Source organism: Alosa sapidissima, chromosome 4 (assembly GCF_018492685.1).
Source record: "Alosa sapidissima isolate fAloSap1 chromosome 4, fAloSap1.pri, whole genome shotgun sequence".
NCBI classification, from domain to species: domain Eukaryota; kingdom Metazoa; phylum Chordata; class Actinopteri; order Clupeiformes; family Clupeidae; genus Alosa; species Alosa sapidissima.
The window spans coordinates 21,938,451-21,961,099 of record NC_055960.1 but is presented as its reverse complement, the minus strand read 5'-3'; the positions used below and the strand labels follow the sequence as shown (position 1 = coordinate 21,961,099).

The window sequence follows — 22,649 nt, the reverse complement described above, 5'->3', positions numbered from 1 at the left end:
TGTGGTGTTGGTAGGCCAAACATGACCTTTTTGTATGTTGCCCATTTCACCAATTCACCTATCAGAATACTTGATAATGAGCACTGAGAATAGACATGTTTGGCTTGGTAGCTGGCCATGGTCCTGGGATGCCAATAGCAGAGATTGAGTGCAATCGATGTCTGCTGACTCCCCATATATGGGGTAATGTGATCTTAGAACTACTAGTGAAATGGAGGAGAATAGATAGATAGATAGATAGATAGATAGATAGATAGATAGATAGATACTTTATTGATCCCCAAGGGGAAATTCAGGACTGGTGGTGGGAGGCTTTGCAATGCCAGAGCGTGTAACGAGGATGAGTAAGGAGGGTTTAAATCTTTTGGAAACGGAAGTGGGGTGAATGATGGCTGTCAATCATCTGTTTGGGCTCCACACAAACTTTGTTTAGATTTTTTTTAAATGCCAAACACTTCGGCACAACACCACTGTTCTAAGCCTCCACAAGTTAACAAATAAAGTGGCTGTATTTTCTTAGTTTCCAGTAACCTACATTAGACTTAACTGATTTACCTTGGATATGCCCTTGGGAGTCATACAATGAAAAAACATGCACATTTTTTTTAAATGTTCAGTAGTGCATTTGACAGTGCAGTCTGGTGCAGCCACTGTGCAAATAGCCTCAGATGAAGGTGTTTTTGAAGTCATGCTATTCTCTCTTTCTGTTTTGATACTTTATTCATATTTGGAGTTTACATGTTAAGGAAACCTTTTTAACAGCATTGGTGAAGAGGTCAGGATTGTCCCACTTAATAACTAGCCTACATGATTGATGAAATGCCTAGAATTCCTTCACAGATGCCTTTTTGGAGCAGAGGAGAGGACGCATTGTTGCACACTGTTACATCAGCGTGGTTGTCTTGTTCCCTAACAGATGGCACATGATAACATACAAATGGACTGATATGTCTGTTGCCACAAGCACCAGATGGAACTGGACTCTAACCTACAGAGCCTACACGTAGTCTATAGATGCATAACAGTCGAGACATTGCGCATGTGAGTAAATTAAGACGAGTAATTTGCATAGGTCTGATGCGTAAATGCTTATATTGTAGGTCTGCAGTGTGCCATTCTATTTCAGTTGCCTAGGATGTGGAACTATTAAGAAATAATGATGAACTTGCAATAATAATGATTACAAGTCCACTATACTCGCATAAACAATGAGAAATACTTGGTTCTTTAACTGGCGGTTTTCTCATAATCTTCCTCGTGGTATTGTGGTTTAATTGTTAGATTGCTGAATGTGGAAAGGTAAGGGGCATTTGGGTCTCCCATTAACCACTTCTGTAAACAAAGCGCGGTAAATTGCACACTCCCACGGTACGCCACTGCCCCTTCGAAGCGAATGGGCGGTCCCGTTACGAACCCAACACAACTCTACCGCGGTTGTGGTGAGAGAGACCTGACTGACTGCATCCACGCTTGTGACCGTGAACTGAAATTACCTAAACTGAGTTTCTTTCCGAGCCTTTGTTTCTTTAAAGCGCTCTCTTCTGTTAGTGTGCTAAAGAATCTATTGTAATCGAGGACACGCGCGACGTGGAACCACTAGAAACATGAGCAAAGTCCAAGGCGGGATGAAATGTGTGAAATACCTCCTTTTCGTTTTTAACTTCATATTCTGGGTAAGTGAATGCCAGGGGAAGGCAACTGCTGCTGTCCTACCTGAATAATGTCATTGTGCATATTGTTTGTCATACAAAACGAGAATGCATTGCCATAGCAATCGCTGGGAATCCGGAGAAGATGGGTAGCCTACAGAGTGTGGGGTGGTTGCTAGTGCTTGCCTAATCAATTTATCACATCTCGTTAAGCATCTCCACGTTACGAATTGTCCATGTATCTGGCTGGATCTTTTTTGTTTGAATGTCTCCTTGGCTCTCGGTGTGTCTGGAGTCGTCTGCATCCTAGTCTCAAATGCCTATCTGGATATTGTGTTGGATTAACCTGTCTGTTATTTTTCCCAGCACAAGCGTGCGTGTTGTCACATCAAACATGTTAGGGTGGTGGTCTGGTCTGAGGTCTTTTGTCGCTGTTGCGGTGACTTCGGGTGGCGGAGGCTGCGAAATAACTCTATGAGCGAGAATGCATTATCCCATTTTAGATATACAAATCAAAATAAATATTTATAATTGAAGGTGGAATTTCATCAAGAGCACATCATAAATTTCATTCTGTATGTTAAGCGTAATTAAACTATACGCCTACAGTGGACTATGAAATCGAAAGAATGCAATGCGCAGAGGCAGCTGAAATTGTTTCTGTTAAATGATTAAACTCACAGACCTTAATCACGATGGATGAGACAAAGAGGACCCTTCATGATTCATTTAGGCTACATGATACCTCTTTAATTGATTCAGAGACCAAGGTGATGTAAATTAGATAAATGGGGACATGGAAGTTTTTCAAGGGTAATTTCCACAATGCAAATTATATTTTCATCTCTTCAGTATGCATGGGCAGTCAATTTCTATTTTTTCCATACGCTTACAGTTGGCATCCGCCAGATGTTTATTCATGTGTAAATACAACACATATTTAGCATGGTGGTAAATTCCCAGTTGTAGGTGCTTAACACACATTAAGGTAGAAAACAGTGTTGTGTTGTACAAGCAAGGATCCAGTGTCTCACACTGAAGCATAAATCCACACAGCATCATTCTCCAATGAGGCCTTTTAGGAAGGAAGCCAGACAGCTCTGTCACATTTGACATTAGCCTAACACAGATCACTACTGCTGCCAAACCCACTGGCAGATGGAGCTGTGCTTCCATAGGAATCCTTATAAGGATGTATGTGTGGTCCTCACTCCGAGTGTCCAGGGACATATTGTAACAGCATAGGCAGCGATGTGTTTGGATTTAAGGGAATTCTCCAGACTTGTTATTGGTATGCACTGGTGTCAGTGAGCCTTTTCAGAGAGTCTGCCCCCCAACCCACCCCCACCCCAATTCCAAGTCCCAGGCCCTCATGCTCCCTCTCCATTCACTTGCCTCAATAAGCTGCCTGTTTTGCCACTGCAATTAGACATCACTCATTCACTCCAGCAGTGATCTATCGGACAAATGTTTTGGGGTCATCCTGGATACTGAGAGACTGGAGTTCACAAATGCATGTTCTGCTCTTCATGTCTGAGGGCTTCCCTGCTTTCTGTGCACTGGCCTCTTTCAGAAAGCCCAGAACACTCATGTGGTTTGTCCCTGGTGTACACAGTCTCCGAAACAGCTGAGTGGAGTGCTTCAGGCCTTTATAGGCAGATTGTGCACTGCTCCCTGGGAACTGTTGCGCTGTAGTGTTCATTTGTCTGTCATCAAGCAATCTTATCCCACCCCCACCCCCACCGTCTCTGTTGAAAGAGCACACTTCGTAATTTTCCACACAGGTATTTGATGTTAGCTGGTGTTGTGTGCTGTTGTGTGGACACCATGATTGCAATTACACCTCCGTTTTAGTCACCAGCTTCGTTTCATTTTGGTGTCCTAGGCCTTTGGTGCTACTAGGCCAACCAAGGCCAGAATTTCACTTTGTTGTAACATTCAAAGCATAGCTGGAGTCTGTTAGTGCAGTGCAATCCACAATTGTGGGGAATCTATAGAGGCAATCTGTAAATGTGCAACAATTTGGCATTTTCATGCCAATTTCCCTCTGTGTGGTGAGGAATGTGAGGTCGGGTCTGTCTATAGTGTGCTGGGCAATGACTTCTCAAGCGCAGTGCATTTAGTATGTGCTCTAATAAACACAGAGGGACAGGCTGTCTAAACTGCATTAAGCTTTGATTTTATAGTCTAATACATCTCTTGGTACCTACTTAGAATATTCTTCCAGTATTCTTCCGGTAATTCCTGTTTCTGTGAAACTAATTCCTGTTTCTGTGAAACTAGACTGCACCAAGCTGTATTTCTCGGAGAAATATGTCTCTCCATTGCATGTGTGATATGTCCCTTCTGGGCAGCCAGTACAACAAAAGTATCTGTCAAAGACTATTATCTAGCAGCCAGGCAAATAGGTAGGCTTAGTCTGGTTTCTGCTACTGTATGTATGGTGGACCTTGATGTAATGATGCAATGTAGCAAATCAGCTTCTAGAATGCTAACTTTATCCATGTTAAACATGCCCGCCAATTGCTAAGAATAGCCTGACAAATATTTGTTTAAGCAAAGCCGAGACTATTTGGTATTCAGTGCCTGTCTATATTGTAATCTGGCCCAGCTTCTGCTAAAAGGAGGTTAATTATGAGAATTTCCAAACCCTTTGAAGTATCATTAAGGTCAAACTCTCACTTGTATTATTACAGTTTTATAGCCTTGTAAGATTTTTTATTGACCTGAAGATGGTTCTGTGTGCTTTCAAGATAAGATTCATCCTATTCATGTGTTTTCTTGCTACACAAGAGGATATGCAGCAAGAACTGGATTGATCTGGACTTTCAACTTTGATTTGTATAATTTTGAGGCCCTCTAATCCACATAGGCCTTGCTATAGCGTTGATGTACCATAAAGCAATACAGGGACACGTTTTGCCACTATTAAAACACGAGGTGCACTATGCTTTCATGAAAACACGAATGACGTAGAATAACTTTTTCCAATTCGAGGTGCTCAGGGTGCCTCAAAACGTGAGGCGCAGCAGGCACACAAAACGTGAGGCACTCCGGGCGCGTAAGCAGTGCGCAAAACGTTTACTGCCAATATGAAACAACATAAAAAAAAGGCGGATCTCCATGCAAAAAACACGTCCTATCTGATATCGGCCTTACACTGCGCATTAAGGCCTAGTCCACACGTACCAAACCGATCTTTTTTTCTTCCGTCTTCCCTGGAACCGTATCAAGAATATTTGCGTCCAAACGGATCCATCTCAACACGACTCAACACGTTACTTCATACCCCAGGCCTATAGGTGGCACTGTGTCTTTACAGAAATTCACCAAAACTGGCAAAACTTGCGCTTTAAAAACAGACAGAATAGGCTACGGCGAAATGGCTAGTGCAAGGAAACCATAATTGTTTGTGTGGACTGATGGTGAACTGTCAACTGTAGCCAACTGTAAAACTAATACACTTTATTTTACGGTTTGTGAAGGGTGCAATCCCGTCCTTTATTTGGCTAACGCAGGTAGGCCTACTAATCACCTTTAGCCTACTTTCTTTGGTTGTAGGATAGTCCGTGATTCACATTAGTTTTGGCTATCACCGCAATTAGGCTACTAAACGCAAGACTTACCCAAGTTCTAGGCTATTCTGTCGCCACATTTATAATATTGCTATAAAACCTTCGTTAGTAACAGTCAATACTTTTGCCTGCATCAAATCGTGCATTCGCATTCAGTGTGCTACCATCGGCTTAACGTGAGTTCTAAGCGTCTTTTTATGCTTATATCTGATTTCACTCGACTGTGAATGCATGTATATGTTGTAAGACATGTAAAATAAATGAATGACACTGGCACTACGCACAAATTAATGTAGCCTAAACTTACACCGCACTTTCCTAATAACTTAAGTTCTCTCGCGTCACTGACAGTAGCTAGAATGCATTAAAAAAAAACACCGGGAAAAACAGTGTTCAGTCCACCAAGTCATAAGCTATCGGCGCTGCGCAGCATCAGTTGTGATATTTATCTTAATGGAGTGTAATCGTAGGTAATGTCATGTATGAAAACTAGTATTGTTAGGCAATACTATAAGTGCAAGTCCAGGGCAGCTGAGGTGTGGCGATGACATCATAGATACGGGGATGTGCGGTTTCGCTGTCTAAACGAACTCAAACGGGCTACGGTTTCAGATTTCTCCACTCTAGGACCAGGTTTCATAAAAGTGCGGTTTCGGGCAGTGCGTTTACAGGATTCGTTTGGACGCTCGGCCAAGAAGCAAAACCTCTGCGTTTAACCTAAAAAGCGTCTCCGTGTGGACAGGCCCTAAGTCCTTAACCTAACCCTCATGAAACATGTTATACTGTTCTTAATAACTGGTAAGTCTGGCAGGTTTAAAGGGACACCAGGCAAGCCTGATGCTTTTTCTCTACGAAACTCCCCCTCGCTCGGTCTGAAGCTCTTTTCCTTTTCTTTGCGTCTTCCGTCAAGGGTTTTCGCTGCTTCTTCGTCTGCTCTGCCATTATACACACGTTTGCAACAATCTCTAGCGTTTCGTTAGCCTGCCTCTGTGCTGTAAACTGATCCTGCTTCGGTCGGCAGGTAGGATACACCGAACTTGCAAGTGGGATATTCTTCCTACAGGCAGTAGGGGCGGGCGAGAGAGCCTTCATTCGCCCCGTAATGAGTCATTTCACCATATACCGACTTACGAAGATGATTAATTAACACGAAAACGTTGCCTGGTGTCCCTTTAATATGTTTTTTTTTTTTTTTTTTTTTTTTTTAACCATCAAATCATGAACAGAAAACTCCACCCTTCCTTATCCATAGCTGATCACACATAGCTGTGCACTACTTTGGCCTGATGATTTTATCATTATTCTAATGAAGTGGGTGAACAAGGCCTGCCCGCACAGATCAGTCTAGTGGCCTGTGAGTTAAATCTTAGCTGCCATCTCTGCTATCGGTCATCAGTGGAGCGGTGCCACCGCGTGCAGCACACAGGCCTGTCTTTGTGGAGGGGCCTGGCCCACAGATAAGCCCCGCCGTTGTGTTGCGCTGCCAGGGGAGGGGGGGGGGGGTGGCACCCAGGACATCAGGGGGAACAGCGTGGGTATCAAGGGGCAATGGGGGACAGTGCCAGGGGGCAGCTGATGCTAAGGCGGGTGACGCCATATACCATGCCAAGCCACACCAGGCCAGGCCTGGGCCGTCCCATGAGGCTGGCACGACCTGACTGCCCACCCACACGGACAAGGCGTTGGCCAACTGGATGCCATTGGACAGTGTGGGTGTCAAGCAGTTGTAATTTAGCTTGTATAATTAGAATTACTGGCATAGGTTGTCCTAAAAATAAATAACCAGACTGTAACTGTATTTGGCATAGATGGACTGTATTTGTCTTTTCATTTTAAAAATTGGACTGCATGTTTAGGATAAGCGGAAAGCACATTCATATATCCAGTTAGTCTACTTGGCCATGAAATGAGAGCAATTACATATTTCTCCTCATTAAGAACCAGAAACAGAATAAAGAAGAAGGTAAGCTAGAGAGAACTAGAGAAAAATACATCAAAGACCTTCTCCTTTTGGGATCAATTAGACAGCAGTCTTCCTCTGTGCCTTCTCTCCCGAGTCATCCCGTCTGGGGGTCCAACCCCTCTGTGCTGTCTGCTTCCTCCCCCCTCTCATACATCCCCGTTCCCTGTGAATGTCATCCCCATTTGGCAGCCCACTAGGGAGCAGCTTAGGCCCACAGCTGGTGCACGTCTGGCCCTGACCCGGTCCAGTGTCCTTAAAGCAATGTGATGGAAGAATTGATGTCTGTGCGCCTTTGCGTCAATATAGCGCTAAGACAGTACACAGTTAGCCAAAAACCGACTGAAAGGGTCATGATCCTACCCGATCAACAACATTCCATAGTGTAATATCAAGCATTCCGGACGTGCATTGGCAATGTCAGGGACTTCATTATTCATATTATCAGTCAATGTAGCATTAGAATGAGTTTGAAACCATTACTCTACGGTAAAGGAACTGCATTGTGTAAACGTTAAAGGATTTTGTTCTGCCTTACTCCGCCAGTTTCCCTCTTATTTGTGTCCCCAGATGAGGAAGTGGTTCTGTCCAGATAAATGCTTCCATGGCCGGCCCATTAGCGCAAGGCACTGTGGGATTGAGGAAAAAACTAACCAGGACTGTTTCCGTGTAGACCCAGAATGTCATTATGTGTGATGGAGTGAACAGTGTGGTTGTGATGGGGAGAGTGCACAGACATGGCCTGCCATAGCTACTTCCTGTTTGCCTGCGCAGCTGCCTCTGCAGGTTGAGCTCTATCGTGTGATATCTAGTTAAAGCTAATTCAGTTTGTTAATAATGACTAAAATGGCCAAAACCCGCTTTTACAAAGATATAAAACTGGGGCTTTATGCAAGAGCTTGTGTCTTCTAATCAGTGCAGTTACACCGACTTTCTTACACCGACCGTTTCTCCAGGAGAGGCAGCAGCCACGGCACAAAGAAATCCCCCTAGGCCCAAAAGGCGTTCCGTTTAATAGGGACTACTAATTATGATGATAATGTTTGATTGCCACAAACATGCACTTGAATGAGTTTATTTTCACACAATTAACTATTCAGACAAATACTGCGATTGATTTACAGAGTGCATTAAAAATGTATGACTGCATAGCGGGGTCCACCGCGCCCTTGATTCGAAGCCACAGTCGTTGGATTGCTCTGTAATGCCTGAGTGCTTTTTATGTGGATATAGTCCACTAAATGACACTGGTGTCCCTCTGGAAGGACAGATGGCAAGCTTCAGGCAGGATGGCATGGCACTCTTTATCTTACTGAGTTTCAATCAATGAAGTGTCATGGCCAAGGTTACAGAGGGAACAATGTGGAGAAAATGAGAGCCTAAAAGGGCGTCCGGCCCACAAAGTCAGTAATGGTCACTCAGCCCGAGTGAGTGCTGCTGTTTACTGTTGTGGCCTTTCCGGAGATGGCCAGAGGTTATTTGAAATTATTTCTACTTACAGCATAGCCATTCATCCAAAGACACCTGCTCTAGCGAGAAAGGTGGCAGTGTTCATGCATGATCTTGCCATGTGCAGCACTATAGGGCATTGTTGAATTTAGACTCTCCATGGGTCCTCTCCCAGCTAGTTTATGTACTCTATGTCTATTCAGTTCCAAGTCAAATGATGAAGCTGCTGTTTCAGCAATGATATTTTATTGTTTTTGTTGTTATCTTAAATCATTTTCCTTTTCCTATATTTTATTATCTCATGAAGCACTTTGTATTGCAATTTCTGACTACACCCACAAACAGTTTTTGGCGTGTAGGGTGTAGCCTTCCATATACCTTCCAAAATACTGTTTTTTCAAACAGATGAATGGCCGTCTGCTTGTGTTTAGCTTCAATAGAATATCAGCAGACATTTTGTTGCAGAGCTTTCATGCGTTTTTATGTGTCCTCCTCTCTCTGTGCTGCAGCTGTCCGGCTCGCTGGTGGTGGCCGTGGGCCTGTGGCTGCGCTTCGACCCGGACACCATCTCGCTCCTGAACGGAGATGACGCCCCAGACACCTACTTCATTGGTGAGTTCACAGTTCATCAGGCGGTGCAGCTGCTCAGAGAAGTGGCTGGCAGTGGGATTGACCCGCGCCAGGCGTCGCCCCACCGTTTGCTGCTGTCTCAGTGGTATGCCGTTTTTATCTGCTGCGTGGCTTATATGTGAGGTATGGAGTCGCATTACCAGTTCCACTCGGCTGCTTGGATGCCAACCTGTCAACAGAGCGCTCAATGTTCTTATATATACATCATACAGCTATTTATAGGGAGTGTCCCTGGGAACTGTGTTAATGTCTGCCTCGTTCCGAGTGTCCACTCTCTGCCACCGCGGTGTCCGTGGTTGGTGCAGGGCATTAGGGATGAGGAAGCTCTTTCATCTTATTACCCCTTTGAGAGAAGAAGAAGAGCTTTAGGGTTGCGCTCGTTTACTGTGAGAGCAGGGCAGGGGCGGTGTAATGGGGTTTCCCACCAAAACCAGGTGATTTTCTCGCTTATCCCTGCCAAATGAAATCATTGTATTGTCCCTGATGGCGTTCTCTTTTCCGGAGGGTGCAGGGGGGGTGAGTAAGAGTTTTGAGGTTTTGCTCCATCTATGAGGCCAATTAATCTCAGTCTGGATGCTTTTACACAGACCTTACCAGAGGAGTGCTGGCCCTTCTGGCAGTGGGGACGAAACCTAAATACTTTCTGGGGGACCCGGGGCGAGAGAAATAAATGAGTGTCGGTAACAGTTCTCTCGGTAACAGTTCTCTCGTCCATCGGCTGGCTATCTGGTGCCGAGTTCTGGGCGCTATTCACAAGGCGGCTGCCGAGGCTCGCCGTTGCTTTATTAGATCTCTGGATCGGATCTGGAGGCGTAGTGGAGGCTCCTGGTTGATGGCGTACTGTGGAGTGTGATAGCGCAGAGCGGAGGCCATCTGCCATTACCAGAAACATCCACCACCCACTCTCAGAGAGATTAGACATGCAGCCTAGAAACCAAAGGAAAAGTGTTTTATGTCTACAAATTTTGATTGCATTTTTTGGGAGGTAAGCGAGAGAGCTGCATTTTCCCACCATCATAAAAAAAGATGAGTCTGCAGAGTTGAAGGCCTTAATGGAGTTCCACGTGCCCAGTGGAAGCCATCTTTGGGAGACCGTCTCTGCTTTTCAGTTTAAAGCTGTGATAACCTTCAAAACGGTTACTGCCTAGATGGAAGTCGCGAGCAGGAATGATCTATTTAGAGCTGTGGCTTAAAGAACCCAATAAGAAATCTTTTCGTCAGAGATGAGGTGAAAAGAGAATGAGATAGTTATGGAAGGACTAGTTTCTAATTTTGGTGGTGTGTTCTAGAGGGCTATGTTATACTGTTGTCAGAATTTGACGCAAGCAAGCATGTAATTTTAGGTGACTGAGTATGTTTCTATTTTTGTGTCTCTATGCGTTCAAAACACTCCCCACTAAAGTCTGGGTTGGAGTAGGCAGATGTCCTGTCTTGGCCCACTGACGTCATTTACCAAACCTCTCCATTCTTAAGGGTGACGTCATTCGCATATCTTAAAGTTTCTAAACAGCATGATGATTAGTGGTGGTGTTATTGTGGCTGTCACATGGTATAAGCTTATATTCATTATGAGAGCTCATCAAAGAGACCATTACATAGTGACCACTATAGCTACGGTGTATAACATTCAATTAGAGTAGCATTGCTTCTCTCACAGTCAGAGTAAGATCTGTTGTCAAGTTGCCAAACATCACAGTAGGGTAGACCTCCTCACCTTACAGATTTATGAGCTAAGTCTCTGAACTCCACATGCCGAGTATGACAGCCTGGTATTGCCCTGGAAGGCCTTTGGCATCCAAGAGGTTGGACACATGTCCAGTCCTTACAAGGCCCATGATGTCACAGTGTGTGTGTCAGTGTGCCCTGACTCCCACACGCCGCTGTGATCTCGCGGACATAGCGTCGTCCAGAAAAGGTGCTATAGATGAGCACATTAGTCCCTCGTTAACTCCAAATTGGTGTCATTTTTAAAGCGTACTACAGCAGGAGAGATATTGGCTGCAGTGAAACTGGGTGGCTTATAAGAATATGAAAGACAAATGAGCGTATTTTTACCTTATCTCTTTCTTTCCTGGTTTTGCCTAATCATTTGTTTCATTTCATTTCCCACACATCCTGTGTGTTTCCCCTACAGCACGAATTTAGTGTTAATCTCATTTGCCTACATACACACACGCAAGTCTTGCATTTTAATCAGCAAAATTACTGATTAGGCCCTGGGTAATACACACACAAGTCCACCATTTATGTTCCTAACTGTAGAATGTAAGCAATGAATCAATTTACTGTTATTTATTGTGTTTTATTCACTCTCTATTGCATAGTTATAATAATCCTTGATAAGGTTTACTAGTCACCTACTGACATACAGACATCCTAGCAAACTGCAGCTCATGTAGCCCATAAATGTCTTGCAGATTGTGTTTCAGTGGTGACTGAGGGATGCTTATTGGCGTCTCAGATAAGGTGCAACCTTGGGCTGGGTCTGGCCCTGAGCTGGCCCAGGCTCACAGGTGCCCTGAACTGACACAGGCTTGTTGCCACACACTTAGCTTCAGCTTGCAGCTCTGCAGCGGCACATGCCATGTTGGCCTCTCCAGCGTAACCCTGGCAACCACATAAATATTATCGGAAGCCGTGCACGCAGGATGCCCGAGAGAAAGTGAGGCAGAGAGACAAGGACCCGTGCTGTTATTACCAGATCAAACAGGCAGATACGCCACATTCCGTGCAGGTGACTTGAGTTTCCACTTTCCATGCGGTCGTCCGCTCCTGACTGTTGCTCTATGCGGTGTTTTGGTTATAAGGGTTTTGTGCTGATAAAGACCATTTATCAAACTTTGCCATTTGCATCCTGCATGACTGGCCAAACCGACTGTGAAACGCAAGCCGCCATTTAGCCCCAAGGTGCCAGAACAGCTTCCTACACAAAAGGAATCATTAGTGTGTAAAGCGATGTACATGACAGTGGTTTTTATGGATATTTATTACGCTGCTGCTTTTTGTCGGAGCGCTCTCGGCAGTGGGGTCTGCTAGCAGGGCTTGTTTTCTCTGCTGGTGAGTCCGCTGAGGGTTGCCCCATTTCATCTCCACCACCCTTCTGACCCAGAACAGGAAAAACAACCTGCTGTGACCCCCCCCCCCACACACACACACACACACACACATACACACATACACACTCCCACCCCCTGAGGTTTAATTATAGTGCTTGGTTTGGTTAGAGGCACTGATGAGGCTGTGAAACACAAATGCTAGCTGCTAGAGCACTATTAGAGAGGGCGGAGGAGAGGAGAGGAGGAGGAGGATGAGGAGAGGAGAGGAGGAGGAGAGGAGGAGGAGGAGGAGAGGAGGAGGAGAGGAGAGGAGAGGAGGAGGGGGAGAAGGAGAGTTGTACTGTTCAGCTCAGTGAGTCGCCAGAGAGATGACGCCACGCTATCCACACCACTTCAGGCCCCAAGAGTGCCACTCTTACCACAGATGCCAGCCAAGCAAAGATGCTCGCCCGCCTACCCACACACCCACCCGCCCGCCTACCCACACACCCACCCGCCCGCCCTCGTCTCTTTCACTCTGTGCCTCACACTCGTTTACAACAACAACCCCTTTCTCTCGTCTCTTTTTTAAGCCCAGGCTCCCACAGTCACTCCCTCTGCCCCTAAGCTCTTCACTCCTGAACAACCCCCCTCTCCCATCTCTCTTTTTAACCCACTTTCTTTCTGTCTTTCTATTTTTCATTCTTTATCAGCAGGCCCTTTCTCCCACCACCTTTTTACAAGGGATGCACCGACTGTGGGATTCTGGGCCAATACCAGTGTTGAAAATAACAATTCAGGCCCACGGCTGAAAATGTATGCCGATATTTCTTAATTATACCCTTCAGTGGCAGGGACACAAAATTTTCATGATAAAAAAAAAAAAAAGAAAAACTGAAAATCGTGTTTTCAGTCCTTCATAGCACTATCTCTGAATGTACCAGTTAATGCATAACAGTATTTAGCTGGTGCAGAATTGATGCAAGGTAACAAATAAACACATAATTATCAGCCACCGCCATTGGTAAATGTCATATTATTTGCAAATAGGCTGGGACCAGTCAATAGAGCAAACATGGACCGATACAGATATCTACTTTTTACCTAAGTCTCTCTTCACGTCTTTCTTTCTTTGATTGTCACATTTAAACAACAACCCCATCTTCTGAGTCTCTTTACCTCATCTTCTGAGTCTCTTTACCTCATCTTCTGCCTCTCTCTTTACCTCATCTTCTGACTCTTTACCATATCTTCTGAGTCTCTTTACCTCATCTTCTGAGTCTCTTTACCCCATCTTCTGAGTCTCTTTAACTCATCTTCTGAGTCTCTTTACCTCATCTTCTGAGTCTCTTTACCTCATCTTCTGTGTCTCTCTTTTGGGCTTTGTGCTTCCCACCCTCACATCTTTCTGCTTTGGTCTCTTGTGTCCCTTCTCTGAATCCCATGGCTGAAAAATAACACTTTTTACTCTTTCTACCCTAATCTCACTCCTTCTCTATCACCCTGTCCTTATCTCCTTCCTCTCTTTTCTGTATCCCGTCATTCCCTCCATTTCTCATCCCATTTATCTTTTCTTCACTCTTTTGTTCCTCTCTCCTTTCTGTTCCCCAATTAAAACTTGCTCATCCTTTTTCTCTCTGACATTATCACCTTTCTCTTTCGCACATCCATTTCACATTACTTTCTCTTTTTCATCATTCTGTCCTCTCCCTCTTTTGTCCTTCTTGCAATCCCTCTGCTCCTAGTTTCTCTGCTCCTCCCTTCTCTCTTTTTAACTTTCATAGATAGATAGATAGATAGATAGATAGATAGATAGATACTTTTTTGATCCCCAGGGGAAATTCAAGGTCTTTTTCTCTACCTATCTCTTGTTCTGTCAGTCTTTTTGTTTTCCTTTCTCTCTCCCTCCTTCACACACTCTCTGATCTCTCCCTCTCTCATTTTCTCTCCTTATCTTCTTTTCTTTCTCACCATGTTTTCTCCTTGTTCTCTCTCCCTCCATCACATATGTCTCAAGACTGCTTCTCTCCCTCTCTCTCTCTTTCTCTCTTTCCCTCTCATCTCCACCCCCCTCCCCACCCCCCATTCTCTCTCCCTCTCTCCCCCTCTCTCTCCTCTGTGCTCCAGAGGCAGAGGCTGCAGTGGCGGGCTCCTGGTCAGTGTGTGGAGGCCATTGTTGCGGGGGGCCTGACTGACCTAATGAATGCATACACAGGGTGCCCTCAATGCGCCCCTTGTTTCTGTGAGGAGAGACCAGATGAGCAGTGGGGGGAGTTCAGAGGAATGGGAGTGGTGGTGAGCTGGTGTGCAGAGGCACAGAACATGTGTTGCTGGGACATGTGACCCTAAGCTCGTGCTCACATCTCTCTGTTTCTATCTCTGTTTCATAGTCATCATCACTGAACTTTGTTTCACAGCATGTTTATATATGATTCATATTCTCAGTGAAACTCCCACGGAGTATCAAGTTCAAGTGCAAGTTTACTGTGTAAAAATGATGACGATGATGAACATGTGGCATGTCTATTGCCCTGTGGCGAGTCTGTTGGCCTATTCTTTCTGGCTCTCACGGTTCTGTGCTATTATACTGTGCTGTGGGTGAGAGAAAAGATACGGTGTCAATAATAAGGGTGTGCCTCCACAGCCAACTGTGTGGGTGGTTGACATCTGCTTATCAGAAGTGTGAAACCATGAAAGGGGGGGAAATTGCAAAAATCACATTTTAACCAATGAGGGTTTTTCCACAAGCTTTTTTTTTTACATTTTCACTTTCACTCAGCAGTGTTCAAAGAGCATGTCGATTTCCTCACAGTAGTCCAATAAAAGACTTATCACTGCTGTTCCCAAGTTTCTCATGGTTTTTTTACTAGTAAAAAGTAGTACTCTTTTAATAGGTGAGAAAGAATCTGACTTTAAAATGTTTGTCTAAAATCATATAAAATCTCTCTCCTTCATAGAGGAGAGTGTAAATATGTAAGTCCTGTAAACCCTGTTGGGTTAGGGTGCCCCCTAATGGGCAGGTGTATTTTGCATTCCCGTAATGGTGAATGCAGTCATTTGCTGCTGAACATAAAAATGGAATAAATCGTGGATTGTTAGGCCTGTATGAGGTCATTTTGAAATACCTGTGAGAGTGCATTAAGCATTGTTCTGTGATTTATTGACCATTTTGCTCAGGAAATTTAATCGGATATTGGACTTTCCTTTGCTGTACAGTATCTGAGCATAAACTATTTATTATAAAACAGTTAATTATAATGTTCTCGCTCTCTCTGTCTCTCTCTCTCTCTGACTCTCTATCTCTCTTTCTCTCTCTCTCTCTAGCCGTGTACATCCTCATCGTTGCTGGAGGGGTCATGATGCTGGTGGGATTCTTTGGTTGCTGTGGGGCTGTGCGGGAGTCACAATGTCTTCTAGGATTGGTATGTTAATGCTACCTCCCTCCATCCACACACACACATTCACACATGCACACATGCACACATTCACACTTCCTTTGAAATTCTAAAATTTGCTCTTAATAAAATGATTGGCCTAAATGACTTTTCATGAGGGAAATAAATCATGACAGAAGATTAAGTCTGTGTGGATGTGATATCTGCTGATGAGCTGTTGTCATCCCAACAGTGGTGCTAAATTAAATTACTGTGTTAAGATTAATTTAGTCACAGTGCTGTTACTCAGTGTGTCTCAGTTCATTCAGGGTTCTATATTGTATTGGTAGTCAACATTATATGCTGAGAAACATTCATAATTTATAGCTGAACAATTGAATCCACACTGACAGAAGGTCAGCTGCTCAGCTGATAGTGACTTTCTAACTGTATTCTGCAGTTCTTCGCCTGTTTAATGATCATCTTTGGGGCGGAGGTGGCCGCAGGAGTCTTTGGATTCTTGAACAAAGACACGGTATTTTTCTCACCACTATAAAACTTACATTTCACCTCAGATATGATCACTTAATCTTAGAAATACTTATATTTGACCTATTTTCTCCTTTCATTTTCTCTGTTTCTCTATCTTTGAATGACTCCAGATCATTAATGAGGTTGAGGGCTTCTACCTGAGCTCTCTGCAGGATAATTTGACCAATGGCACCAACGTCGCCACCCTGTACCACACTGTTGTGAGTAACCCATATGACCTTTGACCCCTGCACCCTTTGTTTTAGGATCTGTTGCCATCTAGCTTATTTTCGCGTGTGTTCTCTTCCCTTCCGGTCCACTTTCAGCTGCAGTGCTGTGGAGGCACCGAACCCAACCCGACCCTGTGTCCAGACGCCGAGACTGAGGTAACCCTGAGTCCTGTAGATGAAAGCCTCATGCTGACCATCAGCCTGCAAGGCAGCAGTGTGGAGCAATATACAGTAGCAATAACACAGACATGCACAGACAGGAGCATTGGGAAGAACAATCGGAGCTCCACAGAACATTAAAGCGGTTAAAGTTGTAGTCCTTTATCGTAATCTGTTACACCATCAAATTCAGCTACGTTCTTGTCATATTCCTCTGGATGCGCTGAAAGCATATTCCAGCATACTTCATATTCCTCTGTAAATGGGAAAAAAGTTGCTTGAATAGAGCAATACACGATTCCAGTGTTCCAATTAACAACTATACTTTAGGTGTGTATTTAACTCAAATATTGGCAGTCTTACATCAGGATTTAGGGCCACACCTTCAGTTAAAATAATGGAATAGAAACAAACAGATGTTAGTGATAGTTGGGTATAAAGACTTACTCCTCAGTACCATTTGAGGGCAGTAGTGAGACAGCAGCCGATGGCGAGATGCTGGGAGGAGACGATGGTCTGTTTCTGCTGGTCTTTCCCCCTGCAATGGCGGACACTTACCTGACAGACAGCTGCAGCCTCTGCACAACCATTTCTATTGCAGGAATGGAGCATTGTGTAGCACTACAGTGACTGAATTGATATGGTTTGTTTAAGCTGTATTGAAAACATAATATACCGGTAAATATAAATATAAAAATAGTTTTATCATAATAAGTATTTTAGTAGATAGTGAATTTTGTTCAATTATAGTATTATAGTTATAGTAAAAAGTAATACTGTATTTATATAACAGTGTCCAGTAGAAACACACATACTTCTATATAATCACATCATAGCAATTAAATCATTATGTTGAGCATTATGTTGACATTTGCTAATGTTTTAGTTTATTCATGTATTAGCTAAATCTTTCATGTGTTAAATGCAGAACCTCCCCAAAAGTACACACACCTCATATGAGAATTCTGTTCAATCCTTACGTTTTTTCTGAAAATGCAGTTTTTGTTGAATAGCTGCCAGTAAGCCCTACTTAAGTGATATCTTCAAGTCATGCATTTTGTCCCAGATCAGACATTGGTGTAGTTGGTATGAGGTATTCTCTTATAAATAACTCAGAGGAAACCACATATTCTGAGTGCTAACCTGACATTACTCAGTAAAAGGCTAACAGAGATGGTTGAAGTGTGTTATACATGACGTGTGTGTGTGTGTGTGTGTGTGTGTGTGCGCGTGTGTGCGTGTGTGTGTGTGTGTGTGTTACTCCAGATGGGTGTACAGAAATATGTCTACGTGTGTGTGTGTGTGTCTGTGTTACACTGGGCAGTCGTCCAGTTGCAAAAGAGAGAGAGAGAGCGTGTGAGTGTGTGTATTTGTGTGTGTGTGTGTATGTGTGTACACATGTGTGACAGTTCCGTCCAGCCCCCTGTCCTGGTGTCTCCAGTGAGCTTGTGAAGCCTTCAGGGTCTCAAAGGCGCCATGATGTTATTTATAGCACACCGGCAGACAATTCGATTGGCTAAACGTCTTTGTGTGTTCAGCTCTTGCCCTTGTTCCAAGACAACTGCATGGCACAAAAGCCTAGTGCTGTCATGTGTGTACACAAAGTGTAGACATGTAATCTGCTTACATCAAGCAGGGAGGTGTAAGAACATCCTGTACATACATACTGTAATTACAGTGATATTACACACAATGCATTTGTTGAGCTTTCTCCCCTGGCTGATAGATACCATTGATAGATAGATAGATAGATAGATAGATAGATATTTTTGATCCCCAAGGGGAAATTCAAGCTTGTTTGTCTATTAGAAGTTTTGTACTATGACGGAGAAGAGAAAATGCAAATCCATTGTTTGTGTTTGTCTGTCTTTAGAATTGTGTGGAGGCCATCGATGAGTATTTCAATGAAAAGCTCTTCATCATCGGATATGTGGGGATTGGTATCGCAGGGGTTATGGTAAGCATCGGAAATCATGCATTAATCATGAAAATATTAAACATTCTGTCTCAACTACATAAAAGTAAATTTCCTAATGCACGCCCCCCCCCCCCCCCCCTCCTTCTCTTTCTCCCACTTTAGATTATTGGGATGATCTTCAGTATGGTTCTGTGTTGTGCCATCCGAAACAACAGAGAAGTCATTTAATCCCCTCAGTTAACTACCCCCCACCCCAACTCCCTCACCTCCCCCAAATCTCCCATTCCCGTCCCCAGCCTCAGCTCAGTTAAGCTGTCCCAACCTCTGCATTTGTGGTGGGATGGGTCACTCCATTTGGACTTTGACGTTTGGGGGGGTGGGGGTGGTTGTTCTTTCATAGGGACACATAGCACAAAAAAACACTCCAAAAACATCCATATTTGTCCAATTGGGGTTTATTTCAGTGGTGTGTGCGGGGTCTGATGACATCATTCGTAGGAGAAGCAGTGGTTTCCCTCAAAGCTGGACTGGACCTGCACTGACTTGCCCCTACCCATTTGAAAAGTAATTCCCCTTTTGTTTGCACATCACACATACCTGCTCAGTCCTCACCCCTCCTCCACACACACATAGCCCGCCTGCCATATTTGTGTAGACAGAGGTGCACACTGTACTGTGCATACAGCTGAGGCTCGGATGGTGAGAGTCTTCATAAAGTCCGCTTTGTCTTCTTGACCGCACAGAGGTACGATTCACACACCAGTAAACCTAACACAATCTGACTCAGTGTAAACCAGACCAGGGCCTCTCAAATCCTCCCCACTCTGCATGCGATCCATCTGTCTCTGCTCAGCATACCTGCCTAAGCTTGTCAGAGAAACACACGATGACAGATGATTCTGCCAGTAAAAAGCATTATAATTATTCTGACGTCAGGCAGTATGGCTAGTGCTTAGTTAGTGCAGGGATAGATAGAGTATTCTAAACAGGGGAGATGCAGGAGCTGTGCTGAAAAGCTCTGGCTTAGATAAGATAACAACCAATGTTGGACTCTCACTCTCTGACCCTCAGGTACCTCTATGGTGAACGTTTCACGAATGTGCTGACACGCACTGCAAGGTTGAAAGATTGGTTGTAAATATCTCAAATAAGATGCATTGTCCAGATGTTTGTCATTCTCTCCACATCTGTCATTGCGTCGTTCCTCATTACTCAGCTGGGGTTGTGTGGCATAACCCAGTTTCAGCCTTATTCACACTTTCTAACTGCCTTTGGTCATAAATCATGTTGTTTGCGTTAACATGCGCCAGCTGCCTAGCTAGGTTGTAAAGTACAAGCCATCATCACGACTGAGGACACCTGCACATGAACTACACAGGCTGTCGCTGTCACAGCAGCAGGTATGACGAGTCTGGAAGCTCTCACTTGCGAAGTCTAAAGAAGTGTCACGAAGTCTCACAAAGTCTGACGAATCATCTGGCGCTGCTGCTAATACAACCGGGGTGAATGTGCTTCTAACACGTTTAACATAATGACTTAATCCTGGTCAGTACACTCAGCCAGTCCCGTGGCAAGGCCTGGTGATGTCATGACCAGCTTTCAAGGTTCACTAACTTACTTTCAGGCCAGTCCTTATAAAGAGTGGACATGGGTTTTCACCCATATTTTTAGCGCAGGACCACAACAGCAGCATCACAACAACAGCACAATGGTGAAAGTGAACTATTCCCAGGATATTTCTCAGCTAATGCATTGATAATTCGTTATAATAATTATAATTATAATAATTGGTTCAACAAATTAAACTTTGTACATAATGACAGTGTATACAGATTTGTAGCAAAATAACTAGTAATACCTGAATTTTTAGTCAGGTGTAAAAACCCATATAAAAAAACTGAAGTAACCGGCAAAAGTCAGTCATGATATTCAACCAGGGTGTTAGCCACTCTCTTCGGGATGTGAAATTCATTTGGATTATTGAAATTCCCTAGGCATGGATTATTTTGTAAAGAAATGAACTGAATTTGTTTCAGGTGAAGTGAACTCGACCTCAGAACTCGCTTGCTTACCTGTAACCAGCACTGCCTAAATGGCTGGAGGCTCTGGGATGGGCCCAAAGCCAGCATTCGTGTCAGATCAGGGTGGCTCCACACCATGTGGGTTTGGTCTGATCCCTTTGTCTCCAGCTGTTGGACTGGGGTCCAACTTTTCTGTGCCTTTTCAGAAGCATACACTCCTAGAAAAGAGGGTTTCTGGAACTGAGGAGGGAATCTGGGTGTTCAGCAGATAGCTTTTTTAAATGTACAAATTTGCCCCCATTTGGATTGGAATCTCAGTTGAAAATCACTCTTGCACGTATTTCCTAAAAGCGTCGCTGGGCAACCACTGTGGTGATTGAGAGAGAGTGTTCATGATGATACTCTCTATCATTTAATGATGATGGTGGTCAAACAACGTTTTTGAGAAACACACCCACCCTATACAGTAGCTGACAACCCAGGAACCCTCAAAGTGTTCCAGCAAGAACCTATCCTTTCTGAACATGAGGTACAGGAACTGGTTAGGGTTCTCAAATGCACCCATTTTTTGGGAGTGTATTGGGCAGGCACAGGTTTGTTTATGGGCTCATTCTAAGCATGCTCTGTGTGTGTGTGTGTAAACTGTTGCTGTGAAGAACTGTACATTTTTGTGTCAAACTGTAATTTCTCTATGTTGTGACAGTCCTTTTTTGGAATGGACTCAAGATGTGTATACTCTGGCTGGTGTGTAGATTTGTGTTTGCTAATCATGTAAAAGAAAAAAAAAGAAAAATGGATGCTTTTCATAGCATGACGTTTTGTAGCAGTTTCTAAATATGAATTGCTTTGAGAAATAAAAATAATGATATCACATTTCAATGTATGGGATTTTGATTACTAGGCCTACATCTGAAATGACTGCCTGCATAGGGCATAGAGAAAGTTCTAGAAGCACCTCGACCCAGAATCACAAAGACTCCTTTGATTTGAGGTGTTACCTGGACATGTTTTTACAGCCTTGAAGGACCTCACACTCCAGCCCAGCTAGAAAGTCAACATACAGGAGAGAGAGAGAGATACACACACACTGCTAGCTATGCAGCTGTGTCCTTGAGATAGGTAGCACTGTTTGCTAAAGGCACAGTGACCGCGATATCCTCTTTAGGCAGATTACTAGACTCGCATTACCGAGCCTTCACTACAACACTGGAGTGTCTAGCATCACGTTTGCCCCTGTGACACAAAATGAGCTTAGTCACACTTGCGTCTGGTGACCACTTTGAGACAGACGGACTCGAAGGGGAACTCTGAACATCAGTGGCCTGGAATTCAAATGAAGTGGGATGCGACATGAGAGCCATAGAAACATTTTCACTGAAAAATTCTGAAACTGTTACGTCCAAATGCGTAGGCTATAAATTACAGAACAAGTTCTAACACGAGCTCTAAAAAGTTTTAGCACCACAAGTCTAATTGGGATAATAAATAAATAATAAATCTCATTTCTTCTCTTCTGAGAGCAGCTCCTTCCCTAACAGCGTAACTCACACATACTGTACACATCTACCTGATCTGCACTTTGTCATAGATAACTGTCTACAAAATGATTAGTAAAATGAAAAGTAATAAAAGACACAGGGTTATATGTATTGTAGAACTGTAGCACGCCTGGAATTATACTTTTTTACTAGTAGTTCTTTGCAATGGCTGTTTGTGAAAGTTTGAAGTAGCCAGCATAAAAAGAGGCAATTTTTGATCTATGGATTTTAATGAGATGCCCATTTTGAGATTTTTCTTTTCAGGCTCTTGGAACACTGGCCATTTGGACACACCTGTACTTTGTGCCAAAAACCCCATTTTAAAAGCATTTACTGTGGCCTTTGATTTTTGAAGAAAAAATCAATTGCAGTACTTACTCAAAGCTTGGTTAGGAGATTGTGATTTCACAAAGGCACCTATGAATTCTCATAACCAATAAAAAATGTAGGTGATGTTCCACACCTCATTGCATTCCAAACACCATCCATTTGAAGTACTCCCTTCAGTATGGTTGCAGCCTATGGGCGGGAATCAGTTTGCCTGTGAAAGTCATGATTACCAGGGAATAATAGAAGTCTA

General features: G+C 43.8%; 1 protein-coding gene across 1 annotated transcript; it reads left to right on the top strand.

The window, feature by feature from the left end:
• Positions 1-1,414: 1,414 nt before the first annotated feature.
• On the top strand, positions 1,415-21,407 carry tspan2a (tetraspanin 2a). Its single transcript, XM_042089030.1, has 8 exons — positions 1,415-1,673; positions 9,143-9,245; positions 15,623-15,720; positions 16,133-16,207; positions 16,335-16,424; positions 16,530-16,589; positions 18,466-18,549; positions 18,673-21,407. The coding sequence occupies exons 1-8, from the start codon at positions 1,605-1,607 to the stop codon at positions 18,736-18,738; spliced, it is 645 nt and encodes a 214-aa protein (XP_041944964.1). The 5' UTR covers positions 1,415-1,604; the 3' UTR covers positions 18,739-21,407.
• Positions 21,408-22,649: the final 1,242 nt, after the last annotated feature.